Source organism: Podarcis liolepis, assembly GCF_965112155.1.
Source record: "Podarcis liolepis genome assembly, chromosome: 4".
Classification (NCBI taxonomy): Eukaryota; Metazoa; Chordata; class Lepidosauria; order Squamata; family Lacertidae; genus Podarcis; species Podarcis liolepis.
Genome location: NC_139558.1, coordinates 91,438,710 through 91,459,205, shown reverse-complemented (window position 1 = coordinate 91,459,205; position 20,496 = coordinate 91,438,710). Strand labels below are relative to the sequence as shown.

The 20,496-nt window shown below is 43.5% G+C and overlaps 1 protein-coding gene across 3 annotated transcripts in view; it reads left to right on the top strand.

Annotated features, from left to right (window-relative positions):
* The window catches only part of LOC310705111 (glutamate carboxypeptidase 2-like), a 53,243-nt gene that overhangs the window by 17,359 nt on the left and 15,388 nt on the right, over nt 1-20,496 (top strand). For all 3 annotated transcript variants that reach the window (XM_083499555.1, XM_083499557.1, XM_083499556.1), the window contains exons 6-12: nt 486-672; nt 2,653-2,746; nt 9,866-9,964; nt 11,457-11,542; nt 12,847-12,966; nt 17,029-17,111; nt 18,150-18,213. In XM_083499555.1, the coding sequence (XP_083355681.1) occupies nt 486-672; nt 2,653-2,746; nt 9,866-9,964; nt 11,457-11,542; nt 12,847-12,966; nt 17,029-17,111; nt 18,150-18,213 (733 nt within the window). The remainder of the gene's footprint in view (nt 1-485; nt 673-2,652; nt 2,747-9,865; nt 9,965-11,456; nt 11,543-12,846; nt 12,967-17,028; nt 17,112-18,149; nt 18,214-20,496) is intronic.

Below are 20,496 nucleotides of genomic sequence, written 5' to 3'. Positions count from 1 at the left end.
CCACGCAAATAATGTGTACAAAAATGTTATATTGGGGAGGGGGGATGTGTGCATAAAACATATGAAAATATATTTTAAAAATAGCATGAACTGCATTGTTTTAGGGTAAATAGCTTGCAACAAAAAAAAGCCCTAACATGTTGATGAATTTTCATGACCTTTTTTTTAAAAAAAGAAACAAACTGATCCAGAACAGTGAAGAACTAACATAAGACTGGAAACTGGGATAAATTGGAAGCAATAGATTCATCCATCCCTAGAAACTGCTGACACGATCAAACTTTGAAGGCAGCATATTAGGGAATGTCATATGCAAACGGGGGGGGGGGTATCCCCATTGGCTGCTATGGTGTCTGGCTGTGTCCGCAGATACAGACTTGGCCATCTCTGGCAACTACCAGGCTTTGCCATATGGAGGCAACCTCTCACCTTTGCACGAAGGAACAAACTAACTGCAGCATCAGTGTGATTCCCGCCCCCACCAGGTGAAGAATGCTGCTGCTGCTGGAGCCAAAGGAGTCATTTTATACTCCGACCCAGCTGACTCTTGTGCTCCTGGAGTAGACCCTTACCCAGCAGGGTGGAATCTTCCCGAAGGTGGAGCTCAGCGTGGGAATGTCCTGATTCTGGATGGAGCTGGGGACCCCCTCACGCCAGGGTATCCTGCCAAAGGTGAATGAGACTGAAAATTGCACTGCTTTATTTTGCATTCCCCCATTGCGTTAGAGGGATACATTCTGAAATGTGGTTAACTGGACGTTGGGGGAAACGGCAAGACAATGCCATAAGGTGATATATGTTTGAAAGGATAGTGGAGATTGCGGATTATAATCGCACTTCTGTATCCCAGATTTAAACTGGATTAGCAGTGTTTCCTCTGCTCAGGAAAATTTGGGAATATTGTTTTTTCCCCCATTCCTCAGAAAAGTTTATTTATGTATGCCACTACTGAAGCCTGTGTTTTGTTAGCCCCAAAATGGAAAACGAGCGAGGTCCCAACTAAAGAAGAATGGCTACTTAAGAATGAACGTTTAGAGAAGATTGGAAAATGTTTATTGAATATATGGAGGGAAATTGTGTACACTTGGAAATGTTGGCAGCATTAAGATGAATTCAGCAGTGTAAATAAGATTTGATAGATGTAATAATGGAATGCTGAATGGTTTAGTTTATGCAAAATATGCAGGGGTTTTATGATTTGCAAAATGAACCATGGAAAGAGAAGAAGGGAAGTCGTTGATATTTTAACGATGTTTAAATGGGCATTCTAAATTGTAAAACAGAAAATTTAATAAAAATTAGGGCGGAGGGAATTCAGGGTTAGGGGAAGCCAGGGCTCTTTAGAAGAAGGATGGGGGAAGAGCTGGCCCACCAGATGCACCAGCAGTTGCCCCTCCTTTTCCTTTCCCATCATGCACCAGCTTCAGTGCGGAGATCCTTGCTTATGGGGCTTTTTCTGCAGATCAGGAAGCGCAAGGAACAGGCTAGACTGCAGAATGCTGGAGAAATATTTATAGTGGGAACAAAAACGCATGCGCTCCCCATGACCACCTCACTTTGATAAGATAAGCCCAAGCCTGCACCCACCGAAACTCTAAAGGATGTCACATAGAGGAGGGAGAAAGGTTGTTTTCTGCTGCTCCAGAGAAGCGGACACAGAGCAATGGATCCAAACTACAAGAAAGAAGATTCCACCTAAACATTAGGAAGAACTTCCTGACAGTAAGAGCTGTTCGACAGTGGAATTTGCTGCCAAGGAGTGTGGTGGAGTCTCCTACTTTGGAGGTCTTTAAGCAGAGGCTTGACAACCATATGTCAGGAGTGCTCTGATGGTGTTTCCTGCTTGGCAGGGGGTTGGACTCGATGGCCCTTGTGGTCTATTCCAACTCTATGATTCTATGATTCTATGACTCCGAGAAAGAGGCAGAAAAAGTGCAAATGTCTTTCACAGGGGGAAAGGGGGTTTGAGAAATTATGGGACAGGGTTTGGCACAGCAGTTTTTAGAAACCTGTCTCTGGCACCAAGGCCAATTTTGGGAATGCATCGCATGAAGTTGGAGCACAGTAAACAAATGATATTGACAGTACCAAACCATCTGCCAATGAGCGGTTCCTTTTATATGACAAACCTGCAGGCAAGGTTTCTTGCTTTTAACTTGGCTGGCAAGGAGTTTGAAGCCCTTCGTAATTAAGCAATATTGTAATTAAATACCTGGGGTGATACTCCAAAACATTTCTCTTCAAAGGAACTGCTAATGGTTTCTGGTAGCTGCCAGACTTTCTACTGCGCACACAAAAAAATGGAAGAACTTAAATGATGTGCCCCTTGATCATTGTGGCATAAGAACTTATGAAACCTCGGAATTGCTGAAAAGATAACTCACGGGATTCATGGGATGGAAGGCAAAGAACCAGCAGAACAATTTTATGCAACTTTGTGGGACTTTTTCATCCTTACCTGCCCCTAAAAAAAGAAATACGGTCCTCCAAAATTTTGCTTTTGTTTAATGTATCTGTACTTACCATTATTGCATAAGCATCTTTCTGGTGACTTTCTGCATACTTGTGTTGGAAACTTAATTAATTTATTAATAAGCGAGCAATGTTGTAATTATTATTTTCAATATTTCCCCACCCCACCCCTTGACCCAGAGTACACCTACCGCTACGATGAAGCCCAGGCGACAGCCCAGTTGAACATTCCTGTCCACCCTATCGGTTACCATGATGCTGAGATGTTGCTGAGGTAAGCACACCTGGTGGTTAACATTTACAGGTTTAGTCGATTCCACAATCAGCTTGTGGGCCGGCATGGCGGGTTTCATTCACCTTGCTCTCACCAGTCCGGGACCAACAGATGCGCAACACCACTGGTGTTTACTCCCAAAGCCTATATAAAAAATGGCAAAGGACTGTACAGTCTATTTACAATTGTTTCTCTCCCCCCCGCCGCCCTAATATTGCTTTCAGGTAGGCAAAGTTCTTGCCCTTCCACAGTGGTGAAACATATCTGATGCATAAACCACTGAGCCTCTTGGGCTTGCCGATCGGAATCCCTGCAATGGGGTGAGCTCCCATTGCTCTGTCCCAGCTCCTGCCAACCTAGCAGTTCGAAAGCACACCAGTGCAAGTAGATAAATAGGTACTGCTGTGGTGGGAAGGTAAATGGTGTTTCCATGCGCTCTGGTTTCCGTCACAGTGTTCCGTTGTGCCAGAGCAGTTTAGTCATGCTGGCCACATGACCTGGAAAGCTGTCTGTGGACAAACGCCAGCTCCCTCAGCCTGAAAGCAAAATGAGCGCCGCAACACCATAGTCACCTTTGACTGGACTTAACCGTCCAGGGGTCCTTTACCTTTACCTACATATCAAACTCCTTTCCTATGTGATGTTTGCCCTAATGTACCACTGTGTTTTGTCTTGACTCAGTCAACTGTGATTTCTGTACTTGCCTTGCCAATTACGGGATTGTTCGTCTGCTTGCAGAGCCTGATTTCTGTGTAAGAGTAAGATCTGCAGTGCTGTGAAAGCATAAATATGCAGGCTAGCAAAGCTTTCCATTTCTCAACAGGCTGTCATTTCCCCCCAGCGCTACAAAAAGGGTCAGGCTAGTCGGTTAAACAAACACCACACCCTTGATTCACTGAGAAGCCCTGCATTCGTCACTGAACAAGGTAGAACCCACATATACCCAAGTGACTTGTTTATTTTTGAAAGGGCTCAGAACAGAGCCATTGAGATTCCAGAACATGGCTTGGCTCCAAGACGTCAATCTCCAGTAAGCTAATGCCAGCTAAAATCCTAAATGTCCAGTTTTGAGCAAAAGGTTACCTTGTGCGTCTACCCACAGTGACTGACAAAGCCAGCCGGGGTTACAGTTCCCAGGCCGAGACTTGTTCCTTGACGCTGGAGGAGTCCATCTAAGGATATGGGGGCAACAAATAATGACAAATTATAGGAAAATTAATAGGGAGGGAGGGAGGAGGATGGACGGAAAACAGGGGAACGGCTTTCAAAAAAGCTATTTCACTTCAAGCATCAAGGAAGCTGATGGGAAAGAGACTTATCTGCACTATACTTAAAGAGTCCTTGTGTTAGAACAATTAGTTATAAGAGAGATCATTCTTTTTTAAAAAAAAAAAAACATTAAGAGAACACTCTGTGCTGGTACATGTTTTTCAGCCTTTCCCCACTTTTCCTTGTCTTACAAAGGCAGAAACCTTGAGCCAAAAAGAGAGAAAGTCAAGGGGTGGGAGAGGAAACCAGGGCTTAATATAGCAAACAAAAAGGTAATAGAATCATAGAATTGTAAACCCCAAGAGTCATGATTTTAAGATGAAGAGTCTCATGCTTTACCGACTGAGCTGTCCTAGCAGCTTGGGAGATGAAGTTCTCAAACATATTTCAAAGAACACATTCCCCTCTTTTCCTAAACGGATTGTGAACTTTATTCTCACTGTGGCAAGTCTTGAAGTATGTGGTTCATTGTGTAACTCACAGCCCCTTTTCTGCAACTCCATCCTAGGCGCTGCCCCCTGCCCCAGTTTAAGCTATAATGCTAAACCTGCTTCTTAGGAAGCAAACTATTGACCACTGTGGGATTTCTTTCTCACTTAGACATGCATTGGGTTATGTTATTATAATAATAATAATTTTTTATTTATACCCCGCCCTTCCCGGTTCAAAAACCGGGCTCAGGGCAGCTAACAAAAAATTTAAAACACTTAATTATAAAAGCAGCATAAAATACAGTATAAAAACATGAATAACAATAAAATTCAAAAATCAGTTTAGGGGAAATAAGCATTAGATAGTCACCAGGGCTAGCTGGCTGAATTGGTCCTACTTGGGCCAGGGAAGAGGCCAGGGGGAAATTAGCTGTGGGGTCTCAGAGCGGGTGATCTTCATAAAAGGGGAGGGAAGAGAAGGGAAATAAATGATCAGGCTGAATTCAATTCTGTCTTAGAGGCCTGACGGAAGGAGGTTAAATCCTGCAGGGCCCTAGTCTCATGGGACAGAGCATTCCACCAGGTCGGAGCCATCACTGAAAAGGCCCTGGCCCTGGATAGTCTAACTTCCTTAGGGCCCGGGACCTCTAAACTATGGTTATTCATGGACTTTAAGGTCCTCTGCAGGGCATACCAGGAGAGGCGGCCCCATAGATACGTTATGTTGCCATAGAATGCTAGTTGGAAGGAAGCTGAAGATCATCTAGTTCAACCCCCTGGGATTCAGCAATCTTTCACCAAATGTGGGGCTTGAATCCACAACCCCCTACGTTAAGAGTCCCATGCTCTACCAACTGAGCCATGAGTGATCTTGCCCATGTATGTCTACATGGTTCTCAGCCACATTATTGCACTAGGAAGATTTTTGCTTGCAGTCTTCCCACAGAGATTTGGTTGGCTGCTAGTGGGAAGTAAAAGACGAGCTTGTCAAAGCCTCAATGACACACTGGGCAATAGATATAGGTCATGATATAGATTTTAACCTCTGGAAGGGGGGACTCTGGAAAAGCGATTTGAAGTTCACAGCATGTTACTCTTTGGAGGAGGCCTACTTGAAAATGATTTACAGATGGTGTTGAACTCCGAGTAGGCTTGCTAATACGTATAAGGCTGAATCAGATAAGTGCTGTAGATGTAATGAGTTTGAGGGAATGAGAGCCAGTGTGGTGTAGTGGTTAAGAGCAGTAGACTCGTAATCTGGGGAACCGGGTTCGATTCCCTGCTCCTCCACATGCAGCTGCTGGGTGACCTTGGGCTACTCACACTTCTCTGAAGTCTCTCAGCCCCACTCACCTCACAGAGTGTTTGTTGTGGGGGAGGAAGGGAAAGGAGAATGTTAGCCACTTTGAGACTCCTTCAGGTAGTGATAAAGCGGGATATCAAATCCAAACTCTTCTTCTTCTTCTTCTTCTTTCACATGTGGTAGACTTGTAAAAGGGTAAAAGAGTACAGTGGATGCTCGGGTTGCGAACGTGATCTAAACGGGATGCCCGTTCACAACCCGCAGTGTTCACAACCCACATCTGTGCGTCTGCGCACGCGCGGGTTGCAATTTGCCGCTTCTGCGCATGCGCAACCATCGAAATCTGGAAGTAACCCAAAAAAACGCAAATTGAAGCGTCTGTAATCCAAGGTGTGACTGTACTGGGGAATGATCCATAATGAATTGAAAACATGTTTAAAAGTACTTCCCCTCCCCCCCCTCCAAAAAAACAGAGTCCTTTCTTTTGGGGATAATTCAGACTGAAATCCCCAGGTGTCAAAAAAGGTTATTTATGTATGCCACTACTGCAGCCCGTGTTTTGTTAGCCCCAAAATGGAAAATGAGCAAGGTCCCAATCAAAGAAGAATGGCAACTTAAGTTGACAGAATATGCGCAGCTTGCAGACTTAACGTATAGAATAAGAGAACAAGAAGAACATACGTTTAGAGAAGATTGGAAAAAAAATTATTGAATATATGGGAAATAACTGTATAACTTAATGCTGACAGCATTAAGATAAGATCAACAGTGTAAATAAGGTATGATGGATGTAATAATGGAATGCTGAATGGTATAGTTTCTGTAAAATAGGCAATGATTTATGATATGTAAAATGAACCATGGAAAGAGAAGAAGGGGAGTCATTGATATTTTAAGGATGTAAAAATGAGTGCTTTAAATTGTAAAAAAGAATTTTTTAAAAAATATTATATACAAACATTTGGTTGGTTGCTGTGAAAACAGGATATTGGACTAGATGGGCAAAATACCTTATCCAGAAGGCTCTTTTTTATGTTCTGATGTTGCTTATGGCACAGAAGGGCATAAACAGGGAGGGCAATTTATCCCTTTTAGGGAGAACTCGACATCTGAGTGGCACCACAGCAGTAAAGGCCCTACTCTGTGCCTTAGCAGTTCTGACATTGGAACACTACTAAATTTGTATCAAGACCTTATTTGATGGTGTGAGGATATAGGGAGGTGAAAGAGAGAAGTTTTTCCCCTTAGATATGAAGATCCCGAGCCATTAAAGAGAGGGGGAAGTTGCTTGAGTCTGGGTGTTAATAGGGAAGGAGTGCAAATATTTTAAAACTGGTGAGACATGTTCTTTGTGAAGCCAACTCCATTCTGTGATGCGCCATTCTGTGCTAGCAGAATTTTCTTAAGGAAATGTATAAAATTATGGCATAATCAGAAGTATACACACAGCCCTTAATAAAATAAATGGAAGTGGGATTTTGGAGGGAGGATTTCTGATGAGACATGGAAATGAGTTTGGTGGCTGGTCCCTTCCAAAATTCCACGTCTTTATCATGAAAAAAGCTTCTACAAGGCTCTTGTTGAGTTGCTATCTTAAAGAATGAGCTACCTATTTCCAGAAGTTGAAGATAAATATTGGGTATATTGAGGCGTAAGAGCTGACTTTGTACTTATTTTGAGGAAGTGTGCTGGTATTTTTATTTTTTATATTTTTAAAAAAGAAGCAATGTCAAGAAAATGAAAGGATATTGATTAACTCCTGTTGTGATAGTTATCTTGTTTGGCAATCTTAAAAGTGAAGTATTGGATGGAGATGGAGAAATGATTGCTGCGCTGGCCAAATGCTGTACATAGATAAGCAATCAGCCATAAGTGCAGACAAAAAGTACCCTCTATTAATCAGAGATCCATTGAGCAGAATATAGGCCGTGAAAGCAAGATTTATGTTGAAAATGACTGACAGTATTAAATATAGAGAAGGCAGGCAAAGGAAGTAAAAGTTTCATTGGGAAAATGGCCAGTGGTTATTATTGTACTGCAACAGATGATGTGCAACCATATAGCTTATTTTGGTGTGCTGTAATCCTATGTTATTTTCTTCGTTTTCTCCTCCTCCTGTATATGGAAACTGTATATATACAGGAATCGTAAAGTTACTTTTTCATTTCAGGTTTTTTTCTTTCTTTTTCTTTTGCCTTGCTTGTTTCTGCATTACAGACTTTTGCATTCCAGATTTTCCTTCAAAAAGTAATAAGCGGAAAACGATGCACTGTTCTGCATTGGTATTCTATGGCTTGGGAACTATCTTCAAGGGGAGATCCACAAGGAGTACATTGTAGTAATCTGTGTTGGAGGTTCCTAAGGTCTTGTTTCTCGGGTCACAACACAGAGGGCCTTCTCGGTAGTGGCGCCTGCCCTGTGGAACGCCCTCCCTTCAGATGTGAAGGAAATAAGCAGCTATCTTATCTTTAAAAGGCAGCTGAAGGCAGCCCTGTTTAGGGAAGTTTTTAATATTTAACGCTGTATTTTTAAACACTTGATTGGAAGCAGCCCAGAGTGGCTGGGTAAACTCAGCCAGATGGGTGGGGTATAAATAATAAATTATTATTATTGTATGGTGTCCCTGTGACAAAAGCAATAGTGTCCAGTGGAACCATCCCATGCCTCCAAAACTGCCTCCTTTCACTCCTCCAAAAAGTACTGATGGCCACCAACTTAGGTGGTTTTGTAAGAGGGTTAGACAATTTCCTGTGGCTACTTGCCATGCTGACTGTGTTTCACATCCTCTGTTGGAAGCAGTAGGTCTCTGAATACCAGTTGCTGGAAACAGTGGCGGAGGAAAGATGAACCGCCCGGTGACGCATGCGCGGCAGCCTGTACGCAAGCGGCAGCCCATACGGACACTATGTGGACACGCCCTGAATGGCACCCACACTGACTGCATGCGCATCCTTCGCCGCTCTACAGCTGGGGGGAGGCAGTGGGCCATCTTCTCACCCCTCCCCAGCACAGTGCCGGGGTGAACCACCCCCTCCACCCCCCACTTCGTACACCCCTGGCTGGAGATCACAAATAGGGTGAATTCAGGTCCTGCTTGCAGACTCCCCATAGACATTTGGTCAGTCGCTGTGAGAACATGATTCTGGACTGGATAGGGATTTGTATTGATCCAGGAAGTCTCCTCTTAAGTTCTTGTGTTCCTTATGGTCGCTGGTAAGTTTGGGTTTTCCTCTTCTCTCTTGATCCTTCTGCAGCAGATGGGTCTTCCTAGTGCAGGGGTCTGCAACCCGCCGCTCCGGAGCCGCATGTGGCTCTTTTACACCTTTGCTGCGGCTCCGGGGCGGATACTAGTGAGGGGAGGAGGCACATTGTGTGCCCCAACACTCCCCACTGTGGCGGGCGCTGTACTGGCTGTGACGTCGCATGGGGGCGGTGCGTGCGTTAGTCATGCACCGTCCCGACGTCACGTTCCCGCCCGCCCGCCCGTTACATTGTAAGGGGCATGTACGCTGGTCACTGCATTGAAAGGGGGCATGTACGCTGGTCACTGTTTTGAAGGGGAGTGAAGAACACACACACACAAAAAGGTAACTTGTTAATTTAATGTTTATTTCTATGAGGAGGAATAATTCTGAGGGGTCAAACAAAGAAATAATAAAAAGTGACAAAAAAGTTATTTTTATAATGACGAGTTTTGCGGCTCCCAGTTTTTTTTTCTTCGGAAACGGGTCCAAGTGGCGCTTTTCGTCTTAAAGGTTGCAGACCCCTGCCCTAGTGGATCACCCATCTCTAGCCGAAGGCATTCTAGGAAACAAGGTCTTCCACCCTGTGGCACTCAGCTGGCAAGTGATCTTCCAGACAAAACAACCCACGACCAAGTTGGTTATGCCTGAAGTCTTTTCGCCTTCCAATTTTTATTTGCCAATCATTACCCTTTGGGGTTTCGCAGTTACAAAATGGAAGTGCCAAAAGAGGGACTTGGGGGGGGGGGGATATTCTGGAAGCCTACATGCCAGAAGTTACTTCAGTTTTGGAATTTTTGTAAGGAGGATCAAACAATTGCTCCTACTTCTTTCTCGGATGGATGCCAACTGTAATGTTATCTTTTTCCAACAGGGACATGGGAGGGCCACCCCCGCCAGATGACAGCTGGAAGGGAAACCTCTCTGTGCCTTACAACGTTGGGCCAGGCTTCATAGGAAGTTCTTCAAAAAGGTGGGAGGAGAATATAATCTTGTGATGTTGAGTAAATGGTCAATAGGAAAATGGAGCCACAGAACCTGCACTGAATAAGAAAGGTTTAGTTGGTTAGGGTAATGAAGGCTGTCTGTCAATCCTCTTTGTTTGGGACCAAACGAAGATCCCTCCTTAAGACCACCTTATTGTACTTGTATGAGCCTACCTGAACTTTATTTATTTACTTATACGCCACCTTTTTCCTGACGGGACTCAAGGCAGCTTACATATAAACTCAATTACCACTAAAAACATGGAAAAAAATCAATCATTAAAATACAATTACATATTGATGGAATTAAAATGATGTGCGTATATAAAACTTGTTCAAAACATACCAATAATTACAATTAAAAAAACAGCACGGCAGCAGCCCTTTAATGGAAAGCAGTCAGTTCCCAAAATCCTGTTGGAACAAAAAAATATTCACTTGCTGGAAGAAGAACAATAAGGAGGGAGCAAATCAATAACTTCTGTAGGGAGGGAGTTTCTAAGTCTGGGAGCAGCCACTGAGAAGATCAGTGTTTGTACTCCTGCTTTCTGGTTGACTGGTAGAAAGTTAAAGGTAAAGGACCCCTGGATGGTTAAGTCCAGTCAAAGGCAACTGCGAGGTTGCAGTGCTCATCTCGCTTTCAGGCCGAGGGAGCCAGTGTCATGTGGGTCATATGGCCAGCAGGACTAAACTGCTTCTGGTGCAATGGAACACCGTGATGGAAGCCAGAGCGCACAGAAACGCCATTTACCTTCCCACCACAGTGGTACCTATTTATCTACTTGCACTGACGTGCTTTTGAACTGCTAGGTTGGCAGGAGCTGGGATAGAGCAACGGGAGCTCACTCCATTGCGAGGATTCGAACCACTGACCTTCTGATCGGCAAGCCCAGGAGGCTCAGTGGTTTAGACCACAGGGGCACCCTTTACCTTTTTGACCCATAGAAGATGCTAGAGTAGCAGATACATAAACAGGGTTTTCTCGGTGGTGGCCCCTCAACTTTGGAATTCCCTCACTAGGGAAATATATATGACCTCATTGTTGCTGGTTTTGCGTATGACCTCATCATTGCTGGGACTTCCGCTTTCTTTCTTCCCTCTGCAGCCCACAGCACCCCCTTCCCCTCAGATCTGCTTCAAATGGTCACCTCAAACCCTTCAAAGCACTTTGGGTGGGGCGGGATGGGGGGACTGCAGAGGGAAGGGGAATCCATCCTGCCAACAATTTCTGTTTCGCTGATGGATGCTTACATGTTGGACTCCATCTAGAAAGATGAGCACACAGGTTCAAAAAAAAAAGTGGCTCTCATCTGGTGTTAAAACTAAGTCCACCTTCTGAAAATGATATTTTGTAATTTATACAGGACTATAACTGTGCAGAATTTTAGCCTTAATCCGTTCTGACCTTAAAGTCTAAAACATGCATTTATTTCTTAACCTGACACTTGATTTTTTTTATATATATTGCACTTGCATTAGCAAAGTCAAAATGCATGTCCACAGCATCAAAGAAGTAAGAAGAATTTACAACGTGATCGGTACTCTTCAAGGTGCAACAGAGCCAGGTAAAGCCATTCCCTTGCTCATGCTCTCTGTGGGATCAAGCCAGCGGCAGGGTTGTAGTTCAGAGGTAGAATGCATGGTTTGTATGATAAATGCCCCTGGCATTCCTGTGTAGAGATAAGAAAGGCTTTCACCTGAAATCCAGGAAGTCCTTCAAATTTAGCCAGCCCTCCAGACTAGATGGACCAATGATCCGACTCCTGTTTTAATAATAATGCTATTTTTTCCTTGGTTCTCGAATGGAATCTGTTCCAGAAGCCCATTAGACTTCCGAAAACATTCAGAAACCAAGGCACGGCTTCCGATTGGCTGCAGGAGCTTCCTGCACTCAATCGGAAGCCGTGTCAGCCGCTCGGCTTCTAAAAAAGGTTTACGAACCGGAACACTCAAGCCGAAATGCTCAACCCACAAGGCGTTCGTGTAAAAAGCCTTAAAGTAACTTTAAGAGCATAGAGAAACTGGGGGAAAATAACAAATGCCATAGAGTAACCTATAAAATAAATCCAGCGAAACAACAGTAAATGCTTCAGTGGCAAAAAAGTACTATCATAGACACCATAATTGTCATAATCCATCAGATGCTGGCTAGAAGATGCTGAAGGAAATTAATGATGGTACCTCGTTGGTGCCTTTTTGGGGACAGCATTAGACATGCAGGGAGCCACAACTGAAAAGGCCCCCTCGCTTTAAACTTCCCTCAGAGTCGGAAGAGGGACCTCAGATTGAAGGGTCTGGGTAGGTATGTTCTGAAGATATGTTCTGAAAGATATCGAGGTCTTGAGCCATGCAAGGCTGTCTAGTCAAAACCACGTCTATTTATTTGTTTTTATCCTGCTATTCCTCCTTTCATCACGGAACCAAAGTCCAGCCATCCTTCAGAATTCACACGTCTCCAAATTGAAGCACACTTCTCCAGCTACAGAAAAATGTGCTACAGAAAAAAGGCACATACTGGGGTGAAGTGTGCATTTAAATGCATTTATTACTGAACATAGCCTATAAAAATGCAATTTGTTAGGGGGAATGTCTCTGCAGATATGTATATCACACAAAACGACATATAAAAACGTACATTAGGGGAAAGTGACGCTAAAATGCTGGTGAATTTTCATGAGGACTTTTTAAATCAAATTGCAAACTGATGTGGGAACGGAACGAAAGATTGGAAGGATGAGAAAGGGAGACCAAAATGGTCAGAACCTCTCATCTCTAGCTCCAGGTTATCTTCAGAGGGGCCCTTAAGTAGAACACTCGCCATGATTTATTGCGCCCATTAAAAAATTAATCCTCAATTCCATTGATCCAGACAGGTATGTTATCCTAGGCGGCCACCGAGACTCTTGGGTTTTTGGTGGGATTGACCCACAGAGCGGAGCGGCTGTCGTTCATGAGATTGTCCGAAGCTTTGGAAAGCTGAAGCAGCAAGGTGAGACAAGAAGAATGCAGAACCTAAAAATCTGTCGGTTCAAGGATCCATCCATCCACCCAACATCTCGTCTTCCTGTGAGCTGTTCTGCGGGTTCTTCCACCCCCTATCCTGAGGCATTTTTGAGGGGTGCATAGGGAGGAGGAGATGGAGAGGAAAGCCTAGGCTTCTGCTAGCAGAACTTGCTACTTGAGTCCAGCCCAGCCATAGGTGCCAACTCCCTGGGGCCCTGGATGCCCAAGCACCCACAAAATTCCCCAAGAAGGGGCTGAGTTGTTGTGCATGAAGGGGGAGCAGGAAAAAACTTAAACATGTAGCAGAGTTTCCAAAAAAATAGACCAGAGGCAACTGTACTTCATCCAGCAGAGCTTTACTTGCTACTGAAGGTGAGTAGCTGTGCCAAAATGCCGGAGGAGCCTGGGCCCATAACCTGTCGTCTATGAAGGGGAAGCAGAAAAAAACTTAAACACATAGCATTTTCTGTACGTCCCCTGTACAGACGACACTGTGACACACATCCAGTGGAGTTGTGTGCACGCTTTAGCAGAGTTCTGCAAGTAGCCAGACGGTGAAGGAATGTGTCATCACGATTTTATTCTTTATAGCAAATTAAAACAACAAAACATGGCTGGTGTGAATAGCATCTCTCACACACGTCTTCTCTGTCGGAGAGCAGAGAACAAAAAGGACAAAGAACAGAAGTTCTCTAGTCTGAGTTCCATTCCCACACTTGAAGCAGTATGGAATGTAAACATGGAATCATGTGGCCCAGCAATGGAAGAACGAATTACTGACATTCATGGGCACCCATGGTTGTGGGACCTCCTGGATCCAGGTGCAAAATACTGGTATGGGTGGGATGCAAGACATTCAGCCATGCAGCCAATCACCTTTTGGACCCTATAATCCGTACACTGGGATGTTTTGCATATATGATTCTTCATTTGGGATAGTAAAGATTGGGCGTCTAATGTAAGGTTGGGGGAAGGGTTCCTCATTTTTATCCTTGTATGATCTACATCTTCCCTGCCACCCCCTGGTGTAAACACTGTTACAAAATAGTTTTTTTTTCCTGTTTATTAGTTTGTCACTTTGTAAAATGAGTTCTGTAGGACAGCAGTTCAAATTCTGCGCTCGGGGAGGGGGACGACCTGAATTCTGCAACCTGAATAACTGATAACAATAGAACGCATTAGAGCGATTTCCCCTATTTAGACATAATTTATTCTGGTTTGGGCTATCTTGGGGATGTGATTTTGGGTACAGATTTTTTTTTAATTTTTATTACTATATTGTGTGTGTCTTTTGATCTATCTAATATGCAATGTTATGTAGCAACATGCAGAACCTTTGCAAGGGAAGGCCACTGCTCAGCAGCAGAGCAGAAGGTCCTGGGTTCAAATCCCAGCATCTCTAGGTAGGGCTGGGAGATACTCCTGCCTAAAATCCCGCAGAGCTGCTGCCAGTCAGTGCAGACAATGCTGGGGTAGATGGAACAATGGTCTGCTTTGGTATAAGGAAGCTTCCTAAAATCCAAAACGAAACAAAAATTGAAGCAAAAATCCTTGCAATTTAGAGGGTTTCAGTCTTTTTTCATTATTTCCTGTAACAGCGGCAATCCTGCATGCACTGAGATTGCTCAGGTCTGACTGAAATCAATGGGATTTAAGCAGCCACAAGGACTGACAAGCAGAAAAGAACAGGGCATGCAAATGTCTTGCCTTTGAATTGTTTTATTGATGATGGAGAGGCTTTAAGGAACAATGGCTTGTTGTTGTTAAACGACCAAGTCAGAACTGCAAAGGACTTGCTCGATTTGGTGTGAATAACATTTTGCAGAAGAATACGGCATCTTAATGGGTAAAGAAGCATGATACAAATCACTCCAGTTGATAGCAAGCTCAGGTTGTGAGTGCTGATAGGAATGTAGCCAAAATGGGACACTGACAACATGGCCTTTTTATAATGGTTTGGGGGGAGGTTATTGGGTTGTTGTTGTTGTTGTTATTTTGATTATGTATTTTGTGGTTTTATATTCTGATTTTATCCTGTGAACTGCCCTGAAACCTGCGGTTATATGACAGTATAATAAAAATAATAACAACAACAACAACAATAATAATAATAACAACAACAACAACAACAACAACAACAACAACAACAACAACAACAATAATAGGAGGAGGAATCAACATGCCTGAGGGACCCTGAGATTGGCAGTAGTACAAAAAATCTGCAAAAGGCACTTCAGAAGGGCAAAACTTCCCCTCCCAAAAAAATATGCCTTAGTCCGCTGAAACTGAGCCCATTCAGTAGCCACAGAACGCTGACTGTCAGTTGGAGAGGAATACAAACAAACCCAAAACGGGATGTGATGGTGGAAAGCTCTGCTTGAAGTCCTTGCAGCTTGTAGTATCCTGGATGAAGGCACGGTTGGTAGACACGCAACCCTGAATGGAATTCCCTCTTACAACAAATCAAGGAGCATACATTGAAACATACTCTTGCAGGTCCCTCTTGTTAAATTCTGGTCCTGATCCCACTCAGAAAAAGGCCTACCTCAAGGTTATTTTCACCACTAGCTTCATCCTCTGATGAGCTGTGTGTGTGTGTGTGTGTGTGTGTGAGAGAGAGAGAGAGAGAGAGAGAGTGTGCTGGCGCAGAATGCAGTGGCCAGACTGTTGTCTAAAACACCTAGACCATGGGTAGGCAAACTAAGGCCTGGGGGCCGGATCTGGCCCAATCGCCTTCTAAATCTGGCCCGTGGACGGCCCGGGAATCAGCGTGTTTTTACACGAGTAGAATGTGCCCTTTTATTTAAAATGTGTCTCTGGGTTATTTGTGGGGCATAGGGATTCATTCATCCCCCCCAAAATATATATATATATAGTCCAGCCCCCCACAAGGTCAGAGGGACAGTGAACCAGCCCCCTGCTGAAAAAGTTTGCTGACCCCTGACATAGACACACACATATTGCACCTGAAGAATTTGGAGCAAATGATTCAGCAAAGGAAACACAGCCCAGAATAACTAAGGAGATAGTACAAGAATACTTGGCTAGTTTAGATGTATTCAAGTCTCCAGGGCCAGATGAACTGCATCCAAGAGTATTAAAAGAACTGGCAGATGTGATCTCAGAACCACTGGCAGTCATCTTTGAGAATTCCTGGAGAACAGGTGAAGTCCCGGCAGACTGGAGGAGGGCAAATGTTGTCCCTATTTTCAAAAAGGGGGAAAGAGAGGACCCAAATAATTATCGCCCTGTCAGTCTGACAACCATATGTCAGGAGTGCTCTGATGGTGTTTCCTGCTTGGCAGGGGGTTGGACTCAATGGCCCTTGTGGTCTCTTCCAACTCTATGATTCTATGATTCTATGACCTGTGCCAAGTTTTTCCTGGCTTTTGATCAGCTGCCAAGGTCTTCTACTTAACATATAATTTTCTTAAGAACTCAGGACCAGGTGACTTGAAAGACCACTTGCCCCTGTATAGACCTGGCATAGCTGTCAACCTTTTCCTTTTTTTAAGGGAAATTCCCTTATTTCGAATAGGATTCCTTGCAAGAAAAGGGAAAAGTTGACAGCTATGGTGTGAGATCATTTCCGGGGAAATTATATTCATGGCATCGCACCCTACAGAATCTCACACCGCAGTGAACCCCAAGAATGGCCATTTTTTTTGCTGCTGCCCCTATACTGTGGAATGCCCTTTCAGAATGTCTTCCCTCTGCCATACATGACACAGCAACCGTTCATTGCTTCAAATGTCTTGTAAAGCCTTCTCCTTTTGCCTAGGGCACCCCTGACCCACAAGACAGGACCCTGTGTTTCATGTATGAATCCCCTGAATTTCTGTTTTAGGTGCTTTTATTTTAGTTTTATTTTATTTGCCTTTGTTTTATGGTTTCCATTTGTATTTTTGTTTTAAATCAAGAGTGGTTTTTATATCTCGCGTGTCATGCGCTGCTGAAGAGGTTTTTGAAATGCTAAGTGGTTTAGAAATGGTTTTTAATAAACAAATATATTGTGTTTGTAATGATGCTCTCAATATCTCAACTGCAGGATGGAGGCCTAGGAGAACGGTGATATTTGCCAGCTGGGATGCTGAGGAGTTTGGCTTGATAGGATCTACAGAGTGGGCTGAGGTAAATCAATAGGAACGACACTTCCAGGTGGTCGCTGTCTCTGAGTAGGATCCATTCACATACAGTGGTACCTTGCTTCTCAAATGCCTTGGTACTCAAACAACTTGGAACTCAAACACTGCAAACCTGGAAGTAAGTGTTGCGGTTTGCGAACTTTTTCCGGAAGCCAAATATGTTCCGTTTGGAGTGTTATGCTTCTGTTTTGAGTGCCACACTTCTGTATTGAGTGTTACGCTGAGGTCTGTCTGTTTTTGCTATTTATTTTGCTTTTTTGCGGCTTTTTTTGTTTTGTTTTTCTGACTGTGTGGAACCCAGTTCAGCTACTGATTGATTGATTGATTGGTTGGTTGGTTGGTTGGTTGATTGTGTGGCTGCAGTGTTTATTGCTTTCATTTTATGGATCAATGGTCTCGTTAGATAGAAAAATTCATGTTAAATCGCTGTTTTAGGGGTCGTTTTTAAAAGTCTGGAACGGATCAATCTGTTTTGCATTACTTTCTATGGGAAAGCGCGCCTTGGTTTTGGAACGCTTTGGTTTTGGAACAGACTTCTGGAATGGATTAAGTTTGAGAAGCAAGGTACCACTGTAGTGCCCAGTTCAGACTGCATAGTTACAGCCGATTTGGAACTCTTGTACAATAAACGCACGTCCTAAAAAGATCAGATTTTTTTGTGATAAGGAAAATGCTGAGGAAATTGGGCTAATACTATTCTTGCTGCAGCTGTCACATATATAAACAATTTTTAATCATGCTTGTGAATCTCTGTACCTACTATACCTAGTAAAAGAGCTTCTTGTTTTTTTACAAATGTATATTTCAACATTTTAAAAATCTCATTATAAATCATTTCCCAGAAGTCTTTTACTTTCTTACATTCCCACCACATATGGTAAAAAGTACCTTCTTTTCTCTTACATTTCCAGCATTTATTATTTGTTTTGTACATTTTAGCTAATTTCATCTGTCCATCATTTTCACAATGGAGAAATATTTTAGGCATGAACATGAACAAACATTTTCTTCATTTCCATTGTAGGAAAATGTCAAAATACTGCAGGAGCGTGGCGTGGCCTATATCAATGCTGATTCCTCCATAGAAGGTAAAATATATGCAAGTTTTAATAGAGAATGAGAAGGCTGTGGTCACTGAGTTGTCTTTTGGGGTTAAACTTCATAAACATGTAATCCTTGGGTTGGGGAACTGTGGATTTTTAAAAAAATCAATATACCACCACATCATGCTAAATTTCATTCGCACCAGTGGGTGTAATGTGATGCAACAGCGACCTCATTTGCACTTCTGTTCCTCTACTAAAATGAATATTTGGTCCATTAAGTTCATTGGGGGTGGATCTAGACACAGGGGGGAAACCGCGGTAAATAAGTCAAAGATTAGATTGTTATGACAAAAGGAAGAAATCTCTATGGAAAGTCGCGTTTTAAAATCTCCTGCTCTCTGGCGCCATCAGGTGTTACATGTTTATAGTGCATTCAAATCGCTGTATCTTTGCTAATGTAGCTGATTCCCGGGTTTGATCTGAATAAAACTTAGTTGAATACCACCCAATAAAGCATTCAGGCCAGCATGCATCAGAAAATACAACATCATGCAGTGAAACTCAAAAGAGAAGAAGATAGTGAATTGAAGGAGTTAATTTTATTAGAAATATGATCTTGGAGAACTGCTACAATGTGATACAATGAAATTCAGTTAGGGAGGATTTGAGGAAGTCAGTAAACAATGAAAGTTAAATTAGGTCTTTGAAGTAATAAGTGTTTTTCTTGTTTTTCTTTAGTATTGTACTGTGTTTCTCTTTTTTATGTGTTTTGTATGTACGGTAATTTCTGTTATAAATGTGGAAAATTAATTTAAAAAAATTGAAGAAGAAAAAAGAAACTCAAACTAGAAATTTAAAAAGATGGGTTGTATCCTCTGCTCTTTGGAGGCTAGTGGAAGCTTCTGGGACTGGGGGGGGGGGGGAAGGTATTAAATTTCTGTTGCCTCCCACAGTTCCAAATGGCCCCCATTCCCTGGGGGTGCAGGGATTGCAGATACATAGCTGTCAACGTCTTCCTTTTTTGAAGGGAAATTCCCTTATTCCGAATAGAATTCCTCGCAAGAAAAGGGAAAAGTTGACAGCTAGAATCCCCTCCTTTCCCTTCTGTTTATGGAAGCTGACCCTTGGATTAAAGAGCCTTCCATTAGTGGAGTTTGGAGCATTCTCTGCCACTGGTTGCACAAATGCGCATGTTGTTGTTTAGTTGTTTAGTCGTGTCCAACTCTTCGTGACCCCATGGACCAGAGCACGCCAGGCACTCCTGTCTTCCACTGCCTCCCGCAGTTTGGGCAAACTCATGCTGGTAGCTTCGAGACCACTGTCCAACCATCTCGTCCTCTGTCCTCCCCTTCTCCTTGTGCCCTCCATCTTTCCCAACATCAGGGTCTTTTCCAGGGAGTCTTCTCTTCTCATGAGGTGGCCAAAGTATTGGAGCCTCAGCTTCAGGATCTGTCCTTCCAGTGAGCACTCAGGGCTGATTTCCTTCAGAATGGATCGGTTTGATCTTCTTCCAGTCCATGGGACTCTCAAGAGTCTCCTCCAGCACCATAATTCAAAAGCATCAATTCTTCGGCGATCAGCCTTCTTTATGGTCCAGCTCTCACTTCCATACATCACTACTGGACAAATGTGCATATGAATCTTCCACCTCTATGATTCTATTCCATGACTATTAAATGGGGCCTGAATATGAAAATCATGAAGTTGTTTTAAAGGTCTATATACCGTAAATTTCACTCCAAAACACGCACTTTTTTGCTCCGAGAAAGTAAGGGAAAATGCCTGTGCGTGTTAAGGAGCGAATGCACGGATCAGAGCCATGGCTGCCGTCAGTCAGGCAAAGCGGGAGCCACTTACACGCTCTACGAGGCTCTCACTTTGCTTTCTTTAAAGCGACCTGGAGCCAGGAAGGAGGGAGGGAAGGAGAGCCATGGCAGCAAAGCCGGCAGCAGCCGCTTACACGGGAGGAGGGACAGACGCTAGCAAAGGTCTGCGCGCTCTCTAAACAGAGCAATGAGGCTGCAGAGAGACGGCAGGAAAGATAAAATTTAAGCAACCAGCAGCAAAATAAAACCAACCTCTAGCTCTGAGCCACGCAGTGAAAACCAGGAAGTAAAAAAAAAAAGGCTGGGGAGGGCATGAGGGAGAGGGGAAAACTTCGCAAATCCCCCGCGTCTCAGCTGATCGGCTGGGATGGAGCAGCTTGTTTTCAGGCAGGATAGATTTGAGCATTGTCTGGGTCCTAGTGCCCCTACCGCTTTTTTGTGCTCCATTCTATTGCTGCTGGTGGCTGCTTACCATTCAGGCTGCAAGGAGGAGCACTTT